General features: G+C 39.0%; 1 protein-coding gene across 1 annotated transcript in view; it reads left to right on the top strand.

Annotated features, from left to right (window-relative positions):
• The window catches only part of CTNNA3 (catenin alpha 3), a 471,555-nt gene that overhangs the window by 32,164 nt on the left and 414,406 nt on the right, over positions 1–24,985 (top strand). The window contains exon 5 of the mRNA XM_026851990.1: positions 3,915–4,034. Coding sequence (XP_026707791.1) covers positions 3,915–4,034 — 120 coding nt within the window. The remainder of the gene's footprint in view (positions 1–3,914; positions 4,035–24,985) is intronic.

Below are 24,985 nucleotides of genomic sequence, written 5' to 3'. Positions count from 1 at the left end.
TGCGTTGTGTCTGGTGACGAAGCTTGAAAATTATTTGGGGAAAGTTGGAAGGTGGGATGTTAGAAAAGCAGACAGCTATTTAAAATTATTAGTTGGACTGTGTAAATGCCTGCATGCTCCAATCAGTGATTAGAACTCCATTGCAGTAGACTCTCTTTGAACTTATCAGGAAAAAAAGAACATTGCTAAATTGTTTCCTTCTGAGTAGTTATTACTGTGTTTTGCTTCTACAGCAGCACTTACTTAACACTGAAGTGCAGTGCTTATAAGAGAATAATATGAAAGGGACGCTCTGAAATTTCCTTCTTTTGAGCACTAATCTTGGAAGGCAAATTCTAGGTTGGTAAAATAACCTTGGAAAATCAGTTTCTCTTGGCAGATTATTTATTGGTAGTATAGTAATGAAGTCAGTGTAGTGTAGAATAGCTTGTCTGATCAATGATTATTTGTATCTCAAGCATGCACAGATCATTCTGATTTAGAGAAATGTGTTTTATAACTCACTCTTGCTTTGGGAGGTGGAAATGCATGCAAAACAAAGTATCTGATTTATCGTCAAAATGCACGTCTTCAGACCTTCTTAAAATGAGAGCAAAATAATCTGATATTTTCTGAACGGAAAAAGCTGTGTGACCTACTCCCCGTAAGCCTCTCAAAGAGGCATGTTGCCCATTTCATTACAGCAAAATATTGGGAGAGCAACTATTTTCTTGTAAGTATGTGTGTTCAGTAATTGGAATTTAAGAAAGGTTTTGAATTTTTTTTTTTTTCCCCAACTGTATCTCCTGGTGATTTAGCATATTTAGTATAATTTAGTCTTTTAAAGAAGCAGTATGTTAATGCAACAGGAAGGTATATTTTTAATGAACAGCTTCCTTATGTCAGAATGGAAATAAAATTTGCTTCTCATCCTTAATTCAACTCCTATTAATCCATATGAAAAGAAAGAGAAATACTTCACAAAGGGAAGGAAGTAGTTCAGTGCTACTTTGCTGTCCTGCACAGTGAAGATGATAACATTGATATTCTGAAAAACAAATACTGTCACTTCTGCAGCTCTAGACAAACCAGAAAAGAGCCATTTCTCCTTATTCTTGAATAACGGACTGGCTTTTTGCAGCACTGGCCCTAGGTCTGAACCAAGTGTGCAGAAGGAGACCAAGATCTGCCCAAGGGTGGGGAGGCTGCAGAGAGACCTGGCCAGGCTGGAGCGATGGGCTGAGCCCAACTGGGGGAGTTTCACTGAGGGCAAATGCCGGGGGCTGCCCTTGGGCCACAGCAACCCCCAGGGGGGCTACAGGCCTGGGAGGAGTGGCTGGAGAGCTGCCGGTCAGAGAGGGGCTGGGGGGGTGAGAATGAGCCAGAGAGTGCCCAGGGGGCCAAGGTGGCCAATGGCATCCTGGCTGGTGTCAGCACTGGCGTGGCCAGCAGGGACAGGGAAGGGATCTGAGCCCTGGGCTCGGCACTGGGGAGGCCGCCCCTCGATGAGTGGGTTCAGTTCTGGGCCCCTCACCCCAAAAAGGCCATCGAGTGACTCGAGCGTGGCCAGAGAAGGGCAACGGAGCTGGGGCAGGGTCTGGAGCACAGGTCTGCTGGGGAGCGGCTGGGGGAACTGGGGGGGTTCAGTCTGGAGAAGAGGAGGCTGAGGGGAGACCTCCTGGCCCTCTGCAACTCCCTGCCAGGAGGGTGCAGAGAGGGGGGATGAGCCTCTTTAGCCTAGTAGTAAATGACAGGACAAGAGGGAATGGCCTCAAGTTGTGCCAGGAGAAATTTAGACTAGATGTCAGGGAGTATTGCTCTGCAGAAGGGGTTGTTGGGCGTTGGAATGGGCTGCCCAGAGAAGTGGTGGAGTCCCCATCCCTGGAGGGGTTTAAGAGTTGGGTCGATTTAGAGCTTAAGGATGTGCTGTAGTTGGGAACTGTCAGTGCTAGGTGATCGGTTGGACTAGATGATCTCCAAGGCCCTTTCCAACCTAGATGATTCTGTGATTCTATAAAGGATGTGCAGCAGGACATTTGATTATGTCAGCCTTATAACTTAGCTAGACTCCAGGAAAATTACATTAAAGGTATGTGGTTTGTCAAATAGCATCATTTACACACTAAAGAAGCAGTATCTGCTGCCTCCCATACCTCTTCCTGTTTATATGGAAAGGTTATTACCAGGAATAAGACTTTGTACTCCATATTTAATGATGTTTCCTCCCATATCTCTGAGTTGTAAGCAGTGAAGTACTTTGCAATGCATCTTCATAGTCTCATATTTTTGTGGCCTGGCGTCCTGTTCAGCTGACAAGTCATTAATTTTCATGGGCCACACTGAGGTTCCCAGGGATTCAAGGGAACCCCGTTAAACTTGGAGAGAAATTTGCCCACCTCAGAACAAACAAGCTCAAACTTGTCTAGTGCAGAAACTATTTCCTTGGGATTCCATAAAGGATGCTCTGAAGTGTAGCTGCAGAGCTATATTATCAAAATGTAATAATTAAACTAGACTTCAAAAATCAGGCATCACTGCCTTTAGTATCATTACTTACTCCACAGATACTCATATTATGAATCAGTTTGCAACAGCTGAACATGGTAGCAACAGTGAAGAGTGTTCAGTGAGCAGAACCTTAACCTTTTACAGAAGGATGCAGAGTTAAGCTACATGAAGAAACGTTGAAATCTCTATTAAGTTGGATAAATTAATTTGAAAGATTAAGCACAGAAAATTTTAACTTAAGTAGTATTAACATTTTAGTATGATTTCCTGTTTAAACATTATGCAAGCACTCTGTTTATGCCTCAGCTTCTTCTCTTTGAACTCACTGCCTCATTTCCATTACATATGACAGAAGAGCAGATGTTCCAAGGTTCCTGAAAGCAGGTAGATGGATAGCAGGGAGAAAAATGGAAAATGGAAAAAAATGGAAAGCAGTCCATTTGTTTTGGTCTTTTGCCTCATTGCCTGGACATCAGCACCACATGCAAGCTTATAGGAGGCACTTCATCTACAGGGCCTGTAACTGTAGTGAGCTAAGTCGGTGTTTTGGATGCATTTAGAAGACAGATTGTTTTTCCTGATGATATCAGTGTAAATAAATGTTTAGAGTCTTGGTTCTGGTGGTAATCCCTGTGATAACCAGCGGTTCGAAACTACTTACAGCTTTACAGCTGTCACATACTTGTGAGGTGAAGAAGAATATTTACAGATGGGGAAAGAGAAAAAGTCACAGGAGAAGGTTCCTGATTTCTTGAAGGTAGCAAGGAAGCTGTACCTCCTGCTCTCCCTTTGCACAAATCTTAGCCTGGCTGTTACAGTTCCCTGCAGCTGAGCTGGTATTGTTCTTCTCTCTGAAAAATACCCATACTATTTTTAATAATAGTGTATGCATGAAAGAAGTTTTACATTTAAAAGTAAGATCTGTAATGAAGTATAATTAACATGGTCACAGCTTTCACACAGAATGGGAGCACATTGCCTAAGGTGAGTATCCGGTCTTGCAAATTACTCTTAAGTAAATTAACTTGATAGGAGCACCTGTTCATATATAAGATGCTAGATGGAATGAGGAGTTCATGGCCTGTAAAAAGTTGCATATGCTTTTTATCAGTTGAAAAAATTAAATCTATATGAATGTATTCCATCGTGTTACGTGGCATGGAAAACAAACTCACCTGCAGAGGTTGCGTTGATTGCTAGTGTTTTGTCTTATGCAAATTTAGAGGATTTAATTTAATTAAACGTATGTACTATGCTTTGAATTCTGGGATTGATTTCCAAACAAAATTGCAGGAATGTGTAGAAGGCAGTATACTCGGGAGGTGACACAGCTCCATAACATTAGTATTTAGTAGAATAAAATACAGCAACTGTGTGAATGATGGTGTGGGTTTTTTTTGTTTTCTTTTCTTTTTTTACCATCACAGTTTCAAAGAACGTTTGAATCTTTAAGAAATGTATCCAGTAAAGCTGATCTACAGAAAACCTACCAGAAGTTTCGACAAGATCTGGAAAATCTTGATTATTTGGCATACAAGCGTCAGCAGGTAGGAACATGGAGGCTTGGTAGGGAGGCATAGAATATTGGGCATAAACAAGGTGGGTGGTAAAACCGGCGCGTTTGACAGAGATACTGTTCTATCAGCAGGGTTTCACGCTTGTGTAATGGCATCAGGTAAGCCAGTAGGAGGGGTGACAATTCTATTTAATGCATATGATGTTGTCCTACATGGTTTTTGATTTCTCAACAGAGAGAAAGATAGGTAAAGCAAATAAATGAGACACAGCGGACTATTATATTTTTTTAATAAAAGTACTGTTTGGATTTTTTGACTTGAAAAATGAACTAAATCCACGTAAGTTAATGGATTCAGATATTGACTGTGCATGCAAACCACTATTTTTTTCTTCTTTAGAAATTAATTTACAAGTCTAGATTGCATAACGCTTTGAAGTGTATGCGGTCTTTGACTCGTGCTTGCAAGGTCAAGGTCAAATTGTGTTAATGTGTATTTGATGTTACTCATACTTTCTGTCACTTATGCCTGGCTTCTGTGAAAATGTCAGCTCTCATAGTAGGTCTTCACTTATTTTTTGTGTTCTTGGTAAAATAAGACCTTGCCTCTTTCAGAGCACACTGATGAAATACGCTAACATTTCCACCTGGGGGCTGTTTGGGTTTGTATTGTTCTGAGTTCTGTCGCTTGGTGTCAGTGTTGTCACACGGTTCATTTGCTGGGGGGCGGGTCACTTACAGTTGTTTATATCAGATAACTGATTAGATAGTTAACAATTAGGAAAGGGCTCAGGGACAGATGGTATCTACACACATGAATATTTTATTCTTGAGATAGGGAGGTCAGGGAGCAATTGGCTTGAGTGAGTTCCAGTGTGGTGGGAGCTGTTATTCTGGTAGCGCTATAGCATAGTCCTTTCTGCCCTTTGACATGGGGCTGCCACCAACCCGAAAACAATGTTTTAACTGGCAACTAATGTGAGTTTATGTTATCTGATCTCATAATTATGTCAAACAAAATAAATGTCACATCTGCAAGGGCTTGGAGAGTGTTTCTGAGCCAGGAAAGTGTAAATTGCATAATTACTTCTCAGGCTATCATCACACTTTTATTGGGATAGCATTCCTGAATTCTCACTCTTGACTTTGCAAAATTTCTTGTTATTTCAAGTAATATATGTCTGGTTCTTTAGCAGACTCTGAAGATGCTTCAATAACATACTTAATTTCACCTTGAGCAGGACACCTTTTCTCCTGTTTTAGGAACTTTACGACTCTTCCCATTGCAGTACTTTGCACTTTTAAGCCATTTGGAGAATCTCAACATCCTTGTTTAATATCAGGCACACATATATCTCCCCATGCTGTTTCTGTTCTATATTTAACCGTGTTGGCAGAATCTTTTGCATTTTGAGGTACTGAAGGTGTATTAGGTATTAAACCTCTTCCTGCTTTCAATCACAGAGGAGAAGATAGGCTGTTCTGTCTTCTATTCTGTGTTTGAATCTTTCTAAAATGTTATACAATGCTATTAAAAAAATAAACTAGGCAAAGTCTGAAATTCTGAGATTATTAAAAACAACCCCCAAACAACCCCCAAAACAAAAACAAAGGAGGGAGACCAGAGATGTTCTCTGGGTCTTAGTTGATTCACATTGTATACCTGATCCGTAGTTTTATGGTTTTCTTGAGTAGTATTTTACCTGGTTTTGACACTGAGATTTTCATCTCAATAGCATTTGCTGGAGAAATCTGCAGTGAGGGATTTGAAAAGCTGCCACATCTATTTATTATAGAAGATCCTTCGAGCTGTGTCGTGCTTTGAGAAGAAAGTGGTCCCTCTGTCAAAAGATTAAGATTTGGTTTGATCACTGTGACCTGGATTTGGGTTGAAGCTGTTGTGAATTTGTGACATTTGTATCTGTGCTTGTAGAGTGTGTGCATTTAATTGATAATGACTTATATGCTCTCTTATTAGACTAAGGGTATATTCATAGCCCTGCTGGCAAAATGTTGAGTCACTACCATCTGTTTGGAGACAAACAATTGTATACAATATGAATATGAATCCATTCATGGTAAAATAAGTGTTTTATGTAGTCAAAGTAATGAATATTGATTTTGAATGAAATATAGTTAACTGCTTCTGTCGTTTTTTAGACGTGAGACATGAAATGCAATATAGCACTGTAATTCTTCAGTGGTGAAGTTTACAGGACAGATGGAAAACTAAAACTGAGCTTTTTAAAGAATGTTTAAAATGACCCATGTTGATGCTGATTTATAAATATAGACCAGACTTCTATGAGTGGTAGAAGTATACAAGAGGCAAATATGTTTGGGATGATGGTTTATATTATGTCATTTTTAACTGGCAGTTTTGAGAATGGGGTAGAAGGTCTTGAGTTTTTAGGCAGCCAGCAGATTGACAACAGAAATGTCTTTTAAAATGGGCAGTGAGGTCAAGAATTCAGTTCCGACTTTCATTATACAAAAACCCCACAGCCATTAGCATATGTTGGTCAAACTCAGAGCTTTCAGTTCCAATTTTGCGAATAGGCTGAGTGTTTGTACCAGCCAACATGGGACTGGTGAGTGGCAAAATTCTTTGAAAGATGGGAAGTTCTTGGACTCTAATGTTGTGAAGCTGAACTGTGTGGATGACAGCTAGTACTGTGGGCAATAAGCCTGAATGATGCTCTTTGCCATTCTTCTGTGTCCCAAACACAATATAGAGTATTGAATCGCACCTATAGGCCAGGTCTAGTTATCGTTGCTGTACTGCTCCTGCCTGTGATTGAAGTGCTGGGGTTTCAACCCCCAGCCCCACATTAAGGTTGACATGTGGGTGATTCCCACAGCCCTTCCCAAAGGGGGGTGAGTTTCCCTTTAGGCTTCCCCCCAGGGTGGGCGGCCTGGCAGACAGAGCCGTTGGGTAAAGGAGCCCCAGGGGTCCCGCAGTCAGTAACCCAAGGTCAGGTGTCCCACCTGGGGATAACAGCTGGGACCCCTTGCAGGCAGGGGGGTGTCTGTCTGTGAGGGGGATGCCCTGTGCAGAGTTCCCTGCTGGGGAAGGACCTCCCGCCTCCTGGGACTGGGCTCCACTCAGCTCTGGCTTTTGTAAACCCGGGCTGTGCAGAGATTCAGTCTGTGGCTTCCTTGGTCTGATGTGTTTGGCTTGTTGACTCGGTTGTCTCCCGTCCCTTCTATGGGAGACTGCATGTCACCCTTTATCCCACCCATTGCCGGTCGTGCGGTGTCGTTGTTGGGGTCAGTGGGATTGATGTCCATTATGTACAATCTGACTGACTTGTTTGTACCCCCAGCGCTCACCCATGTACTGACCCTTTGGTATCAAATACATTTTAGCTATTGGTTCATCTTTATGCTGGCTGTGTCCTTTATGCTGGGCCTCATAACTGGCAAAACAGTGTTGAACTCCCACCATATTCAAGTTTGCTGCCAAATATATCGCTGTGCATCAGAGCTTTCCTTCTTACTGTTGTTTAGTAGAATATACATTTCCATCTCTGTAGACTTGCCATACTTTTCTAAGAGAAATAGCTTATTAGCCAAGTTAGTTGAAAGTATGTTTAACTCAGGCCAGATGAAAATAAAATACAAACAAAATATTTATCCTGAACTGTGGAACGTAGGCTGACCCCTTGCAAATGTTGATAAAGGATGCAGGTGAAGGCATGCATGGAAGAAAATGTATTTTTTTCTTTCTTGTCCATGAGATAGTCTGGCAATTCCTTTGAATTAAAACAAGCTTTTAACTTCCTTGATACTGACTGTTGTCTCTGAAATTTGACTTCAAAATATCTCTGTGCCGCAATAAGCAGTAAAACTTCTCCTGCTCTGTGATTTAATGACATGTTTCTAATAAGCGTTAAGTAAGCTTTACATTGAGCATTGTTTAGTTTCAACCTAAATATTAACACATCTGCAATAGGAATATTTACATGGGAAATGAGATAGGATGAAATTTGTGTTGACCCAGTGCTGAGGGATCTGATGGAGTTGGGAGCTGTCAGTGTGAGGTTAATGGTTAGACTGGAGGAGCTTCAAGGTCTTTTCCAACGTAGATGATCCGATGATTCTGATTCTGTGAAATGGGAAAGCACTTTGGGATAAGAGGGGACTCAGTGATAGATCCCACAGTCTTCTTTGGATACCGTAGTAGGTGCATGCTTCCTTTTTTCTTATATAGGACCTTGCTCCCATTGAAAGGAGGTTGTCCATGTATTGTTCAGCTGGAACAGTACTGGTTTAAGGCCATTCATTATAATGATCTTATTGTAAGGTCATTTCAGGAGCGCTGGGCAATAGCTACAATAAAAATGGAATTATAATCAAATTCAGTGGCATTTAGCACCTGTCAAACTGAAAAATTGTTGCTGCTGCTGCTGTTCTTAGTGTTAACAGTGCCTTTAGAATGCCTGTAGCAGTGTGGGCTGTAATTCAGACCCTTCGGTTTTGCCTAGAAGTCTCCTGCAATGTGGTAACCTAACAGCTGACAACAGAACTGTAGTATGGGAACACACACAAAAGCAGTATCCTGTTGTAAAGATATGCTAATTTGAGGTTTACTTGTTTGATTTTGATTGTATGCCTTCAGGGTGATTGTGTGTTAAAGGACTGAATCTATGTGAAACTGTTTTGGGTGTTCCATTTTAAAATCTTTTCAGGATTGCTTCCTGATGATTGTTGTATTTAGAAAAGTTTTAGGAAGTTGCATTGGAAACTGAAGGAGTTAAGGGCAGTATCAAAGATGCTTATGGGGCACACGGTAATTTACTTTGCTTGTGGAAACTAATGCTTCCAGGAGATGTAGCAGAGCCTAACCTGTTTTATTTCAGAGCGGTTCACTGTTATCAGTACTGCAGTTGTCTTCATGATCATACAGATCAAATCTGCATTTTAAAACTCTCAGTTTTGGAATGAAGACTTGTTTGTAGAGACAATGGTATTTCTCTTTGTTAAGATGGAATAAGTGCGCTTTTATTCTCTACCTTTGATTGTTCACTTTGCTTTTTAAGATGGCATTGTGTTGATCATGAGTTTTGTTCACCAAGGGGCTCTACTCCAGAAACAGGAGCCAAGTTTACAAATGAGATTATCGCCTATGAACTGTCAGGTTTATTGTGTGACAGACATTTTAAAAAGTATGCTGAAAATTGGAGGGAGTTCAGGGTAGGGTGAATTATTTGCTGTAAAGAAAATTAGAGTTATGATGGAAAAAACTTAAGGAGCTCAGTCATTGGAGTTTGTCTGGAAGAGGTTTTGGCTTGGAAATATCACAAACAGAGGTACTTAACTAAATCTTTATTCTTGTATGCAGAAGTATAACAAGATCCAATGGATGGAAGTCAGAAAAGTTCAAATCAGAAAATTAATGTTTTTGACAATTAACTGCTGAGGTGGCTTACTTAAGAGGTGCAGTACATTAATCATTGCTTGTAGCCTTTATATCCATAATCCATGCCTTTCTAAAAGATGTGCAATAACTGAGATGCAAATCAAAGGGCAGGAATTATTATGGAAATTTTTAAGGCTTGTGCTATTCAATGAATTGGAATGAGAATTGGTATTTTTTTTTTTTAATAGACAAGAATGACAGTACATTTGGTTGTGTATTTGAGGGTAAAGGCAGAATTATGTGTTTTGAATTGCCATCCTGGGTTAAGAAATGAGTGACTTTGTTTACTTTTATATTTACAACTCTGTCACTGTGGATTCTTCTGCAGGGTTGGATGTGTTGAGCTCTTGTTTAGGGATTTTCAAACAAGCCTAGCACTTCACTTTTGAGTAATTTTAAGAACGTGTAGGCATTTGTTTCCCATAGGCTTTTCTGAAAATGCCTTCTTTCCTTTCCTTCTTTAATATTTAGTCACACAATATAAATTATAAAATAAGAGTATAGGTTGTATTTCCAGTATTCTAGTTTATTATCTCTCCTTGACATAAGAACAACTATCTATCATGTTGCTGTTTAATTAAAATAATTGATTTCTGCATTCGTTAAAAAAAACCCAGCAAATCAGTCTCAGTAGCTAAATGAAAAATTATGACAATTCTGTTTCCAGCCACCTGACATTTCTTGGTAGTTCCATGATTAGAGCTCTGTCGTTTGGCCATTGCTTCTGTCAGCCCTGTGTGTCTATATGGTTTGCTTAACAGGTGAAGAGGTTTTCCTTTCCCCTGCCCACCTGAAAGTGCTGATATTCCTGATTTTTTTACTATGTATTCAGGGTGGTAGGGTAGAAGAGTTTTGTACCCCCCATCAGCTTTTCCACTGCATGCCCCACCTCAGCTCTTCAATTGGGTATGTCTGTCTGTAGTGCTAGTCTTGCATGATTTTAAGCTGCAAGCAGTTCGTATCTCTATGTGCACAATTCTTCTATCTGTGCGTGGAATCCAACTTCTAAAAAAAGTTCTTTTCCATCTGAAGGAAGGAAAAATCAAATGACACAGACAGAAAAAAAGGAGATGTGGTAGAGATTTTCTTTAAAAAACTGTTTAGCAGCTTCTGGTTTAGTTTGGGTTTTTGTGTGTGTCTCATGATACAGAGATCTGGTGCTCACTGTGCAGCTGCACGATGAGCAGGAGGAAGGTTTTGTTGGTCTTATAGATACACTTTTTACTTGTAGAGATCTGATCACCAAAATTAGGTAAAATAGACAAGAGTCCTTAGGGTGCAAACCAGGAAATACAGTTTACATAGTCGGTCACGTTTGCATCTAAGTGTTTGATATTTGTGCTGTGGTTAATGCCAACGATGCCTTGATTGCTGATGGCTTCAGAACCAGCCTGATGTTAGTCAGCGTGATGAGGGAGTAACAAGCAGTTGATTTTTAGTAACTAATTAGAAGTGTCGCTATAAAGGGGTACTCTGATAAAAGTTATTAAAATTTCTGCTGGGAGTATAAACACTGGCAAACTGAAGAGTGGGTGGCATTCCTCTTTTGGAACAATAAAGGTCTATCCAAATTTCAAAGAGGAATCATTTGCACTCAATTGCTTTTTCCATAGCTGTGATAAATGGATGAAATTTAAAGAAACAGGGTATGATTTTGTCAACCAAATGTAAAAGCAGAGAAGTAGTGACTCAAATGCTGCTGAAAATCCAGTCGTGAAGGTAAAAGTGTAATTGTCTTACATGTCTTTGAAATATTCTCATGTGAGCTGGTGTAAGTGTTTTGGAATCTGAAATGGAGAAAATTCTGGTTTAGCTTGCATCCAGAATGAGAATTATGAGAAGTAATACGTTTTCCCCTTTCATATTGTTTGTGGAGGATGTAAGTAGTTAGTATGTAGTCTTCAACCTCCGAGATATGAAGAGTCAAACTATTATCTGAGGTGCCCATGGCAAAAAGCCCTGAAAACTTTGATACTCTAAGGGAAATAAATAAAAGCAGGGGAGGGGGGAGGAAGTTTGAAACACTTATATATTTTTCAGGAATAAAGCCGGTGGTGCTGTAAAGGGGTTGAGATGTGTGGGGTTTATTTAAACTTGCTTCTCACTTTCTTAAGAAAACAGAAGGGCACTTGTAGGTAGCCTGGCCCTTGAGCAGAGGGCTAAAAGGGCTCCCCTCCCAATCTTTCCAAAGCACAGGCTATTGCTGTTTCTATGACACTGAATCGCTGTTTACCTGCACCCAAGATGTCCTCAGTTCAGGTGAAAGATTCCAGTTTAGTCTTATCTCTGATAATTGTATCTAAAATGTCTTGGGAGCCAAGGATGGATGATACTCTAAGTTTAACCATGAAGTGCCCAGGTAATTTAAAATAAAAAAAATATACAAATTTGACTATAAGGGTGGGAAGGAAATGAGATCTAGAGCTAGGAAATAAATTACAGTAATGACTAAGTAACATTAAAAAGGTGTGACTTAAAAAGCTGTTAGAGAATTTTGAGTGTGTGCCACGGGGGACTTGCAAATGCCACTGATTTTGTACCTGAATATTTGGTATGGTACCATATATGTGTTCTATATGAATTTTAATGTGTGGGTATTTTATTTCAGTGGTATCTAGTGGCTCAGATTAAACCCCTATTTTTTCAGTAGCCTAGAAATTGATTATCTTTTTTTTTTTTTCCCCCAAATTAAATACACTGATACTTCAGATGACATATTTATTCTAATCTATGACAAAACCAGAATTTGTGGAACGTAATGGAGTCACAGTCTGTAGAGTCTACATACTGTTGCAACAATAAGTGATAATATGATAATTAGAGTATTCTGTTAGGCAGCAATGTCCTCTCAAGGAGCTGTGTTTATATACAGCGGGAGTAAGATGAGTCTTGAAAGGAATAAATAATTTGGGGTTAATAGCTTTTGATTTCCCAGGAGAGTTTATTACAAAAGACTGCAAAGTATTTGTCGAGTGTATTTTAACAGTTGACATCACTGATAAAGCAGGGTGAGGTAGTGCAACTGTCTCATGTTGATGCTAGGTGAATCTGTGCTGCATGGCTGAGCTCCTCCAAAAAAAAAAAAAAAAAAAAAAAAAAAAAAAAAAAAAAAAAAAAGTGATTGATTACCCTGACCTGATTTAATCAGCTGCTAATTACCTGTGTCGTCCTAATGAATTCTTGTCCCACAATCCCTCAGTGCTAGTGGCAACACTAGTTTCTCTTTACTGCTTCCCATTTACTTGCCGATGTTGACTGAAAGGACCGGCTATTCCCTAGCCAGGCCAGTGCACTTTGAGGAGAGTTTAGATCTGCTCTAATCCCGACGGAGAGAGTAAGGAGTAGGATGGAAAGAAGAAAGTATGCTGAAAAAGGGAGGCAGATTTTCAGTGATGAACCAGGCAGTGTTCCAGGTGATAGGTTAAAGTCGACACCTTTAATTTCATTCTGCTGCTCCTGCTCTCTGGCAATGCCTCACCGGGCGGTTAAGTACAGTGAAAAATGTTATTCCGCTGATAGCGTACTATTTTTTGAAGTAATAGTAGCTTTCAATTGGTCTTCGGGTCTGATCTATTAACAGTGTATGTTGGAATTGTTTAGCCCCAATCAAAGAGGTGGGAAAGCATTTCTTTTGGATACAATCTACAGCCAAGGGTGTCCTTGCTGAACGTTTTTACTAGAGTTTAATTTGTGACCCGCTAATGGTTCAGGGTGTGGCTATTGTAATTGCTTGCAGGTATTTTTGGATTAGGCAATGTGATGAATAAAGCTGGATTTTGTGTAGCAGAGTAGAATTCTAATGATGGAGAAATGGTCAGATGGGAGAGTACTGGAGAGCCACTTGCATACAAGCCAGTGTTTGGACTGCTCTTTGGTTCATATCAGGAAAATACAGTGCAAATTTAGGATGAAGCAGAAACATTTCAGTGCTTGAAAGAGAAGCAAAGTGATTTAGAATTAATTTGGTTATGTCTGTGAGCCTTATTCCTTCAGACTTTCCTAAGGCTAACTTCAGCCTTTCCTATTGCTAACTTCAAAGTGGTATTGGATTTTCTTGAGCAGGGACTGTAAGATCCTAATGATTAGGCTTTTTAATGAAGAAGGTATTCTCTGAGCTCCTGAAGATGCAGTGACATTACCTCGATTTAGGTGCATATCTCGAGAATCTAGGATTAGAGAGTGCTTTGACAAAGTGACTACTTGCCCTTATTTCAGTGATAACTTTTCTGGCCTGAATAATTTGAGTTCCTCATGCTTGCAGGGAAGAAAGAAATAAAGAGCCTCTGATATGGAGGAATAACTGTGGGTGGGACAGATACAGCGCTATAAAGTAGATTATATGATTTAGCTGAGAATAGAGGTGAAATAATGAATCTGTGTATTAAAATGCACAAAGGAATAATTCTGTGCTGCAGAGCCTATACTCTCTGAAATGGCAGTCATTATCTGTGACATTTCTGGTATGGGTAACTGTGGAGTTGGTTGGATTTTTTTTTATTAAAAAATTGTTTGGGTATATATATATATATATATTTTTTTTTTTTTAAGAGCATGAGACCCACAGGCTGACTGACTCCTACCCCAAAATAGTATTTGTTCCAAATTCAGATTAAAGTTCCTGTTCTATTTGATTTGTGAGGCTTAAACCAACACGGTCTAGTGAGTTATATTTGTAATTCTGGGTAATGTGTCTCTTCTCTTGACAAAGGTTTTTCAGAGTGCTTCATTTTCTGGTCCACTGCAATATGGGAAAAATCTTGAAAAAATCTCTGGGATGATTTTAGAATTACAAGGGATCACCAATGATCCTGATGAACAAATACAGGAGAAATCAATACGTTGCTGCATTATGTCTAATGATACAAAATATGTTAATTACTTTAAATGGATTTTTTAAAAAATTGGATTGAAACTAACTAAAGACAAGATTCTTGGTACACTGGCCTGTTAGTTGTAAAGTCCTAACAGCACTGAAGTAATCACTGTGGTAGAATTCAGCCGGACACTGAGGGAAAATACATTCTTTGACCTTAAAGTTACAGAAGGCATAAATTCATACCTCCAAATGCTGATATCAAACAGGCACCTCTTGTTGTGGACTTTGGAAATCAACAAGTTCAAACTGTTTCAGCATGCCCTATTATTTTAGAAAACCACAACCAACTGCAAACCACTCCACTATCTTTTCTGGAAGATGCCTGGGTGTGCTTTCTTCTGATCATAGTCATGGCAGTCCGAGTTCACCTGGGAGTTCCCGGGCGGTCAGCGTGTGTCTGTGTTGTGGGGTATCACCTCGGGTTCTGGCAGTTTCTGTAGCTGAAGAGACACCCCCTTTCCTGGAGAAAGATGAGATAACGCAGTGCGGTGGCCGCAGGCTCCCTCTTAGCTCAGAACGCAGTGGTACTTGAAGTAATGGTTCCTTACAGATAGGAGATTGTGCTGGTCTTGTTGCAGTGAGGGACAGCTTGCTTGGCGGGGCATGCAGTGCATCAGGTGACTGACAGGGGTTTGTCTCTGGGCTGGTTAGCTGGGCTCCTCCGAGCCCCTTGGGCACGTCCAGAGTACGCAGAGAATGAGACACAGAAGCTGCCTTTCTGTATGGCTCCTCTTGTCCGCTTTATGATCCACATCTGAACTGCAATCAATGCGGATTTTGTCATCTGCACATGATCGCCTCCTTACTCGTGAATTCAGAGAACGAGTCATAAATTTTAAGAAAAATCCCTGGATGAGTTTATAGTGCCTAATAAGATAATTCCCATTTTGTCAGCCAAATATCTTTGACATATACAGTTTTTGAGAATGGTTGGAAATGGTAAGAGAGCAGTGGTTTGAAAAACACATTTCAACTGGCCATACTTCAAGTTTATATGAAATATTTTCAGATTAATGGAAGCTCCTTGGAATAGAGGATTACTTCTTAGTAAACATCTGTATTGAGGAAATAATCAAGGATCACAAATGATTCACTTTGCAGGGCACTTTTGTACTATTCGGCATGATTCCGATTAATACTTTGTTTTGTCTGATGTCTCTGTCACAATCAGTATCGATAAATCCATATAAGCCAGGTGGTCTATGGAGACTGTTTTGAGAATTACCATATGAGGTTGTCTGTCTTCCATTTTATCTTATTGACTTCAATACTTAGTTTCTATATTCTGAGCTGACTTTATTTATACTGATTTAAATGTGAAGTCGTTTCAGGAAGTTAATAGTGTTATAAACTTACACCAATACAGCTAAGGTCAGAATCTATTCTAATTGGACAAGAGCAATTTCGGTAAATTAAATGTTTTAAAACTAAATTGCTTGCCTCTTACTTTGAGGCCTGACTTTGTCTGCTACCAACACACAATTCATGTGAATTGTGTTCGGAACGAACATTAAGAAGACACAGCAGTATTACTATTACTGTATAATTCACTTTGAGATAATGGAAAAAACTTTAAAAAATTGTCTTTCTTTGGTGGCATGGGTAGACCTATTCCGCAGATATTTTTCTGTGCAGAGAGTACCAAGATGCTGTGTGTATGTGTGTGGTTTGTTGTTGTTGGGGTTATTTTTTGAATATCTGTAGTTGTAATTTCCTTTACTTCCTGAATAGTTTTGTGTTCAGAAGAGACATAAAAGCATTCTACCTTTTGGAAGAGTCCAAAGAATAGTAAAATCAAGAAGGCTCTATAATTCCCCATGTTTAACACTCCCAACTAAAAAGAAAATTCTTTGAAATGTTCCAGGAGATATCAAGCAATCTTTTTTTTTTTCTTGTTTAGTCTTTCTTTTTCAGAAATAATGTTCTTCCTGAAATCTTTTGTGGTAATTTCCATTAATTATACTTATTCCTGTTGCTGGGTAAGAATTTATCAGCAGTAAGGTTTGAATTGGCTAACGAAGACTTAACCACTACAGCTGTGAGCACCACACATCTCTCTCCTTTGCAAATCAGTATGAACTTCATTAATTATATCCTGTACTTCAGGAATAGATAATAACCTACTAGAGAAAAGAATAAAATTTTCTGTGTGTTCAGGAGTGGTTAGGAGTGGGCTTAGCAACTGGGAAAAATATGGACTTGATAGGTGAGCCTATCTCGTGTGTTTGTCCTGTTAATCCCTGTTTGTCTTGCTGTGTTTGTCCTGTTAATCCCTGTTTCCAGATACACAGGCAAAGTAAACTTATTGAAACCTGCAAGAATTTTACAATAGAAAGGCACTGATACAGATGTTAATAGAAAGAAAATCTCTATATGGTCACAGAGGAAGATATGTATTACTTGAATTGTTGTGAACTGCTCATGGATATAAGAGAAGTGAGTAGTAGCATCAGTGAATCCAAGAGACATGGGAAGAGAGAGTAAAAAAAGAATTGAAAGTACAAAGAGGAGACAAAGTACAGCCTCAGAATCGATCACAGTCCTTGTTCATGGTTGTTTCTCCTTCTAAATATTCTGACCAATGAATTTGATCTTTAACAGGATCAGATCATACTTGTTTCAGGTATGTGTGAAGCTACATGAAAATTAACGGGGTGGCTTGTTAGAGGCATTTGGATATATATCCCTTCCTGTTTTGCAGAACTGCTGTTAGGATGGGGAACATTAGGGAGCAAAAAGAAGCAGCAGTAATATGGGGAGGGAAGATGGCTGAATCAGAGGAATTCTTACTTCTTTCTTTTCAGGGCTATTTTGGGGCAACTCCAAGTGTGCCTGTGGCTGTGGAAGTTTGTGTGGGTTTTCTTTGGTTGCCAGTAAGAGCCATTTGCGTTAGAAAAGTCTAAAGACAAGTGCAAGTGTCCCCAGAGAACCCATGAGCTTTCAAGCCTAGGGCTCAGTGGAAGGACATCCTCTTGGAAACTAAGGTTGTACCTGATGCCCTTGTGCCTCAGAGCCATGGAAGGCCTGTGCTTGAGACCTGCTTCACCTGTACACAGGAAGGTTGGGAATATTTTCTTCTCCTCCTGTTTTCTTAAATGCCCTTTTCCACCTCTATAAAAGAGTAAATTATACAGTGTTCAGTATTTTCTAGTGTTCTTCCCTTTTTGCTAAAATGTGGCATTCTACCTGGAGAGCAAAATATGTTCTGTTGGCTGTTCTAATTGGAGCAATAGAACTTATAGCTGTCGGTTGAGTGCTTTATGACTTGTCTCAGGACTGGGCAAGGAAGGTCAAGCTCTTCTGTCTTCAAAAAGCCATCAGTTAGATTAAGCATAAATTAGGTTTCCTCTGGTTCAAACCACATCTCAGAAGTTGTTATTAGTGTATCTTAGAATGGTGAGAGAAGTAGCTGAGGAGTGTTTGAAAGAATCATAGAATAATTTAGATTGGAAAAGACCCTTAAGATCGAGTCCAACTGTTAACCTAGTACTACCCGGTCCACCACTAAACCATGTCCCTAAGTGCCACATCAAGGAGTGTGTCTTGGGGAGCATGTTCATCTTTATCAGGGAAAATCAGAGCCATAAAATATTTTCTTAATGGAGATTTTACATGATATATATGAGAACCAACATGTAGTTTGTTTTGAGCAGTCAGCATGCTTTGGAAGGAATGTCTTATTGGTCATGTCAAGATATAGCTAAACTATCCCAAGGCAACCTTAAAAATAGGCTGAAAATAATGGAGTTAATTATTTGATAATGGAAGTTTCTGTCATTCTGGCAATCTACTCTGTGCACAGCAACAAAACCTGTTCTCTCCACTTCTGGTAAGTCTTATTTTAAAAGAAAAAAAAAAAAAGAGTACTGCAAAAACTAAAGACATTAAGTATATGTGATTAACAGAGAAACTACATGTAAAACTTTTGCAGGAAAGATGAGTGTTTTACCAGGTGTGGTGCCTTTATCACAACATTTGTCTCATTCAAGTAGTATTCTGCTTTTATTTGCTTTCTTCATTCTTCATTTCTGCTGTGCTAGTTTTTAGAAAACATTGGTGTTGCATGCATCAACGGGATTGGTCTTCCTGATTTCCATTCTAGTCCGTCCCCCCAGTTGATATGCTCCTCAGGAATCACTTCCAGCAGATAAAAGTGCTGAACTCCTCTCTATAGCCCTAGTCCTACTGTATTTTTATGCCAGTTTTGAACCTGGAGCTCTGTGCATAGACAAGGTCCCTGCAGTCAGAAGCTTTCTGCCTTCTTTTTGGAAACTGTATCCTCTTTTATCATGTTTCGATAAAACCCTTGGGGTAAAGATCCTGACATACCATATGCAACTCACAATGCTAAAAGCATTCAGTGCTTAAGTAATCTAACTCTTTAAAAACTTCATCACAGTGCTCTGGACTGTGAACGTCAGCAGGCTGTGGACCTGCCAGTTGGCTGGGTTTTCTTGGGCATGCTCTGGCCTTGGATAATGTTTTTTCACACAGTACCTTTTTTTTTTTTTTTTTTTTTTTTTTTTTTTTTTTTTTTTTTTTTTTTTTTTTTTTTTTATTAAATGGAAGTAAAGCTCTAGCTATTTTTTTTTTTTTTTTTTTTTTTTTTTTTTTTTTTTTTTTTTTTTTTTTTTTTTTTTTTATTAAATGGAAGTAAAGCTCTAGCTATCTTGATTTTGTGGTATGACTTTCTAATTCCCATTAAAAAGCAGACGATGATTATTTTTTCTCAAGGCACCCTTTTTTTCCCACCCCATGTATATCCCCCCCTCTCCCAATTCTCCCATACGTCTTTATGTTCCTAAGCGATTGGTGTATAAGGTAGAATGAGAAGACTAGACCAAATAATACATAAAAAAGAAGATAACTAGACCACTACACATGGAGAACTCCGCTCACAAGGTGCTAAACTTAGTTGCAGAGATCAGATGAACAGGACGAGCAACAAGATGTGTTACAGAATGTGGCTTGCTCAAGGATACTGCTGGCTCCAAGCAAAGCACCAGCACCTTACCTCGCTTTGCATAGATTTGGTTTTAAAAGTTCTGTCCTTAAATGTGCAGTCATAGCCCCTGGCATCTCTACTATTAGTTGACTGGGTTTTTTCTAGGTTTTTGGAGCTGAGCTTAGGCAGAGGTCACCGTAAGCAATTAGTAATTTTAAAAATAACAGTAATCGCGCCCTCTCTGCCTGTGCTTCCAGTTGCATCAGGCCTAAGAACAGAGGTGCTCTCGCATTCCCTGGGCAGCTGGGTTATTTCCATGTACCAGACTCTGCTTTTATTCAATCCTCCAAGACCCTGTGGAACGCTGCAGCATGCAGTTGTGTCTTGGCCTTTTTCCTTCCTTCTCTTCTGTTCTCACCCAGCTCACCCAATAGGGCTGGCACTGTGCTTCTGCATCCTGCTCCGAGCGGATCTATTTAATGTGGGGAAGTTCAGTGTTGCTGTACTACGCACTCTGTAGTATTTTATGTAGCTGGGTATGTGGGAGAGGGCTGGGGTAGCACACACTATAACTGAGAGAGGGGAAGGGGGTCATTCAGTGTTTTTGTGACACAGAATGTGTGTACCTGCCCCTGGCCTCCCTATCCTTTGTGCTATTAGGCCTTGGACAACACGTCTAATACGGCTGTGTGAAATCTGAAAGAGGCAAGTGATAACTTTTTTTGAGAATGGATTGGATATGCTTTGAGGAAACTTTTGCTCACAGGACCCCGATAACTGACTGATTACTTCCAGTGCCTTCACCCATCCACAACTGCCTGAAAAGTTGTGCCTCCCTGCCAGCTTCATTTCCTTAGGACCCACTGTGCTGATGACCTGATCTTGGTTTTCCAACAAGGAGGACAAAATTGGCTTACAAAATTTATTTCTCTGCACTGCTGGGAGCATTTAGGACTAATGATTTTCATGTGAAATGGGCCTGTTAGGGTTTTTTTTGTGTGTGAGGGTTTTTTTTTGTGTGTGACAGTTCTAGAGAGAAGTGCAGAAGTTTGGCAGGAGAAAACTAAGTGTTTGTATGCTACAGAACACAAAAGTTACTAATATAAAGGAACAGTGATCTCATGTGCTAGATATCTAGTTGATAATTTTCTGTTAAATTCTAATTAGTTATCATCAAACAAAGTAGTATTTCTAGCTTTCAAACTTGCTTATTTTTCATGTCTTTTACTCCGTGTAGCAATGGTGGGAGTAAATTCCAAAATGATACTTTTTTGGCTCTTGACAGTCAAGGGGGTGAAGACAAATGTATGAACAGAGTTAACTGAGAACCGCCTGAGAGCAGGGGATCAGCAGTAACAAAGTACTGAAACAATGAGCTTCATCAGTTACAAAAGACAACTTAAAAATCTTTAAAATCTGGCAGGTCAGTTCGTAGCTTCAAAGTGTTTTCCAGTTACTGGCACACAATATATGTACTTGCAATGAAAATGGAGCACAAGGATGACTTAACAAAGCAAGCTAATTATTTTTCGTAAGGTTTGTCTATCATATGTGATGTTTATTACCATGACTTTTGCTCTGATTTTCACCACTTAAAAAAATAATTTCCAGATTCTATCCGTAAATACAGTTCTGATAAATGCAACTTAGAGCTCAAGCACAGACTCATCGCTGGTGATTTCTTTTTTTTTTTTTTTTCTTTTTTTCTTTCATTTACCAGTGTGTTGCTGGGCAAGCTGCTTAGCCTTGCCAGTAATGTGTCAAAGCAAATCTGATTTTTGTTGCTATTGAACTACCCATAACGTACAGGTCCAGGTGAGGGAGAGAAAAATATACAAAAGAAAAAAGATACCAACCAGCATGAGTCTTCCCACTGCTGCTGTGAGAACCAACTAGTGCAGGTTACTTTCTCCTCTCAGTAAATCACTGCAGTGAAGGCTGTAAGAAAATTAAATACATCAAGGTTCCATCTTATTTCTAGTATGAATGTGGTCAGGCTAAAATAAACGTTCTGACTGCTGAATGAGAAAAACAATCACAAGCCTAGATGTCTCTGAAGATAAAATAGAAATACATTGCATCGTGGAATGTACAACTGAAAAATCGTCTGTCTTCTGAGAATTAATACTTGAACATATAAACTCCCTGGTGATCTAATAACCCCTAAATAAGCCAGCACTTTTTCCACTGATGAACTGAAAACATATTTTTCTTGTATATATGTATTATTAGTTATAGAGTTGGCCAGGTATTTCGTGTTGGAGTAATCTGATAGGAGAAAAATGTTTCATCCTTAAATTAAGAGGTTCTTTTTCTTGTGGAATTGCATTTCAAGGACATCAGATTGACTAAGTTCAAGTTATTAAGACATAGATACTTCATGTCTTAAATTGTGGCATTTGACTGAATTCAGTACAATTAAAGATCTAATAGGAGGAGGGGAAAAAAGGAGTAGATTGTATTCAGAACATACAGAAAGTCAGAAATAGCGGGGGCGATGAAGCATTTACTAAGCCTTGCATTGAGCAAGTTGAATTTATATCAAATGTTGGGCTTTTCTTACTGATATTAACTTCTCTAAAGAAAATAGTGGGCCCTGGTAGCTTCCTAAATTCAAAAAGAACATTCTGTTTATAGTAGTACTTCTGGAAAAATATTCATGATATATACTGTTCCTTAGAGTCAAATCTATCTTGTTCCTACAGATGGCAAAGGTGTCATCCTTTGGAGCTCATGTAGATATGTTAAAGTTTTAAGGCAAGAATACTAGCTATACCAAAACCTGTGCTTCTTAAAGTAGGTAGCATGGTTGTTCCATGCTCTAAATGCAGGCAAACGCATTTGTTTGTGAGGGACTGCATTATACCTTTATTTTGCATGCAGGTGTCATGAGTGTGTTGGTACATTAATGTTGGACTACTGTTTTGTTTAATGCAGATGAAGTGCATTTAATATCTTCTAGTTATCATCTTCCTCTCTGGAAGTGCTCCAAATACTTTGTAAGACTATATACGAGACTTCTGTAAATTAACAAGTACATATTAATCCCATATATATTAATATATATTTACATATATATTAATCCCATAAGCTGGTGTTGAGGAATGAGTGTTGTTTCAAGAAGAGGTGAATGCAGCATAAAATCAGGGAGGTTTTGTGTTTGTTTTTCCACGCCATGGAGCATACAGTAATTAACACCCTGAGTAAGGCAAAAATCCACATTATAATTAGATAAGAGAGAGGAAAGCAGCAGTCTTAAGTTAGAAGACTAGACCAGCTAAAGGGTAAAAAATATCTAGAAGCGTATTGCAGATAAGAACATAATATATTTTGGATGAAGATTTTACTGTCACTGTCAAATTCCCCCCAGCTAACTCAGTTTAGGTCAGTCCGTTTACAGCATGAATTACACACAGAACTTGTATAAAAACTTGAAAGTACTTCTTCAAATAAATATTACAACAGCGTACTGAGATTTAAATGTTTTGCAGCACTTGGGATGTAGCTGTTTGTTCACAACAATGCACTGTAAGTATTTAATGACATTTATACAGCCTTTGTTTGTAACCCTAATATATATACAGGGGTGAAAAGGGGTGATTCCTGCTAGTAGAGCAAACCACTTCCAGCTCGCGCTCTGATTCCAGTGGTTTCTTCTATGGTTTATGAACTTCAGCTTCCGATTGCCGTTTGCATCACCCACTCCACTAGTGCTGTTTGTTTTCCCTGTGCTGGCATGTGGTAGTGCCCTTCTGCCAGCAGGACTGGGGAGTGCTGGTCCTGGAATGCATTGGTAATAAGATCAGTGCATTTGTGGTTTGGCTTTTTTTTTTTTTTTTTTTTTTTTTTTTAATGGGACAAAATAATTATTTTTGTGTAGTCCTCTGTTTTCAGGATGTGAATGCTGCACAACAGATAATATTGATAAAGTAGTAAGCATGCCTGTTGTGGTTTCTTCTATGTGTATGTTACGGAATCCTTGTTTAGGAGAATATAGAGAAAACACCTTTCTTCTTCTCTGACGTGTATTTAGTTACAGGGGTTTGGTTTGGCTTTCTCTCTATGCTCCTGTTGAGCTAAAATGATTAAAAACATTCTTGGATTTGCTTGTCCACTCTATGATCTGCAGAAACCTGTGTCCACGTAGACTTTACTTCATAGCTACTTGCAGTGACACTTAAATTTATCGAATGAAGCATTCTGTTTGCCCTTGATATAATGGAGAAAGTACGCTTGGATTTTTCCAAATTAATACTGCTGTTTAAATGTGAGTGGTTTGTAACTGGGGGAAGATGTTTGGTTCGTGTGGGTGGGTGATTTGGAAGACAGAGTTCACACTTGGATGTTTTTAGACTGCATTGTTCATGCAGTGGAGATGGCAAAACAAGTAGATTTGTATGAATATAAAGTATCGTAAGGGAGTGGCGTGTTTCATAAGTGAAAGACTAATCTTTTACGAGGTTCATGTACTTGCTTGTGAGAAAGTGATTCTGTCTTCCTTTTTATGAGAACTATGACAAGCTTGAAAGTTGTAGTGGTGCTGCTTCTTAATGCTAAATTTGGTTGTCAGATGTTAAACCATTTGTGACTTTTTTATTTTTCCATATATACCTCAATTTGTTGTGACTGAAGTATGCCTGTGTCCTGGAACTGAAAAACTGAATATTTTCAGAAGTAATTTGCATGTTCAGGTGTGGTATATCTGATTTCCTTACTCTGCGATTCGTGCATATGCATTTCTTTTTGTATTTGGCAATCGTATGAGATGTGTATATGGGTTTTTTATGAACATGGAGAAGATTGCAGCTATTCCTACTGAGGACAACCTAACTCTTACATTTTTATATGTGCAGAGTTATGTACAAGCCCCATGAGGCTTAAGGAAGCGGTAAATTCATTGACTGGTGATCCTTGTTACCTTATCAATTATCCAGCAGGACATATACAAGCAGCTTAGATTCCAGCAGGAGATCCAGTTCTCAGAGATTAAACTAGAGGGGGTTTTTAGAAAGAAAAAAAAAATAAATTAAAGATTTTTGCAAGAATGGTTTGTCAATCTTCCATTTATTCTTGGTAAAGGAATATCTAGTTGTTTGGTTTGTGTGTTGTTTTCTTTTTTTTTTTTTATAAAAGGTTTTTGCTTTGTCTAGACAGTAAATAAAAACTAACCTTGTTTTTTATGTGCCCGGGTAACAAGCATGTGTTTTCTTGCAAAATTTAGTAATCTTTTTTTAATCATCTTTCAAGGCTTGAGGTAGCAGAGTTGACAATCAAACTGTTGCAGTTTGAAAACTTTCCCCGTTTCTGCTATCTAGACTGTCTCACATGGGAGCATCTTCTCATTTGCAAGGAAATCATAAATTTAATTCCAGATAGATCTTCCCACAGCATAGCTAATCTCTCTGACAGGAAATAAGTTCACACATTAGATGAAATCATAGTGGGATAACAGCTCTGTAAAGCTGTGATATATACACAAAGTTTTACTGGTAACATCTCTAGCACAAAAAATGGAGTCATGTTTCAGTTACTCTGTGAAATTTAGAATTTTGAGAACTTGGGTTAGTTTTCTCACAATAAAAGATTGCAATATGCACAACAATGAAAAGGCCAATGATACATAGTTTGCCTCTTAAAATGCTCTGAATTTCATGGAAGAAAAGTATGGTGGTGTCTGAATTTTACTGCAGAATCTCCGTATCACTGGGGACAAATCATTCCGGATTTTTCTTTCCCTCT

The sequence above is a fragment of the Athene cunicularia genome (genome assembly GCF_003259725.1).
Source record: "Athene cunicularia isolate RWA chromosome 6 unlocalized genomic scaffold, athCun1 chr6_part2, whole genome shotgun sequence".
In the NCBI taxonomy this organism is placed as follows: Eukaryota; Metazoa; Chordata; class Aves; order Strigiformes; family Strigidae; genus Athene; species Athene cunicularia.
This window is presented reverse-complemented; position numbering and strand designations above follow the sequence as displayed.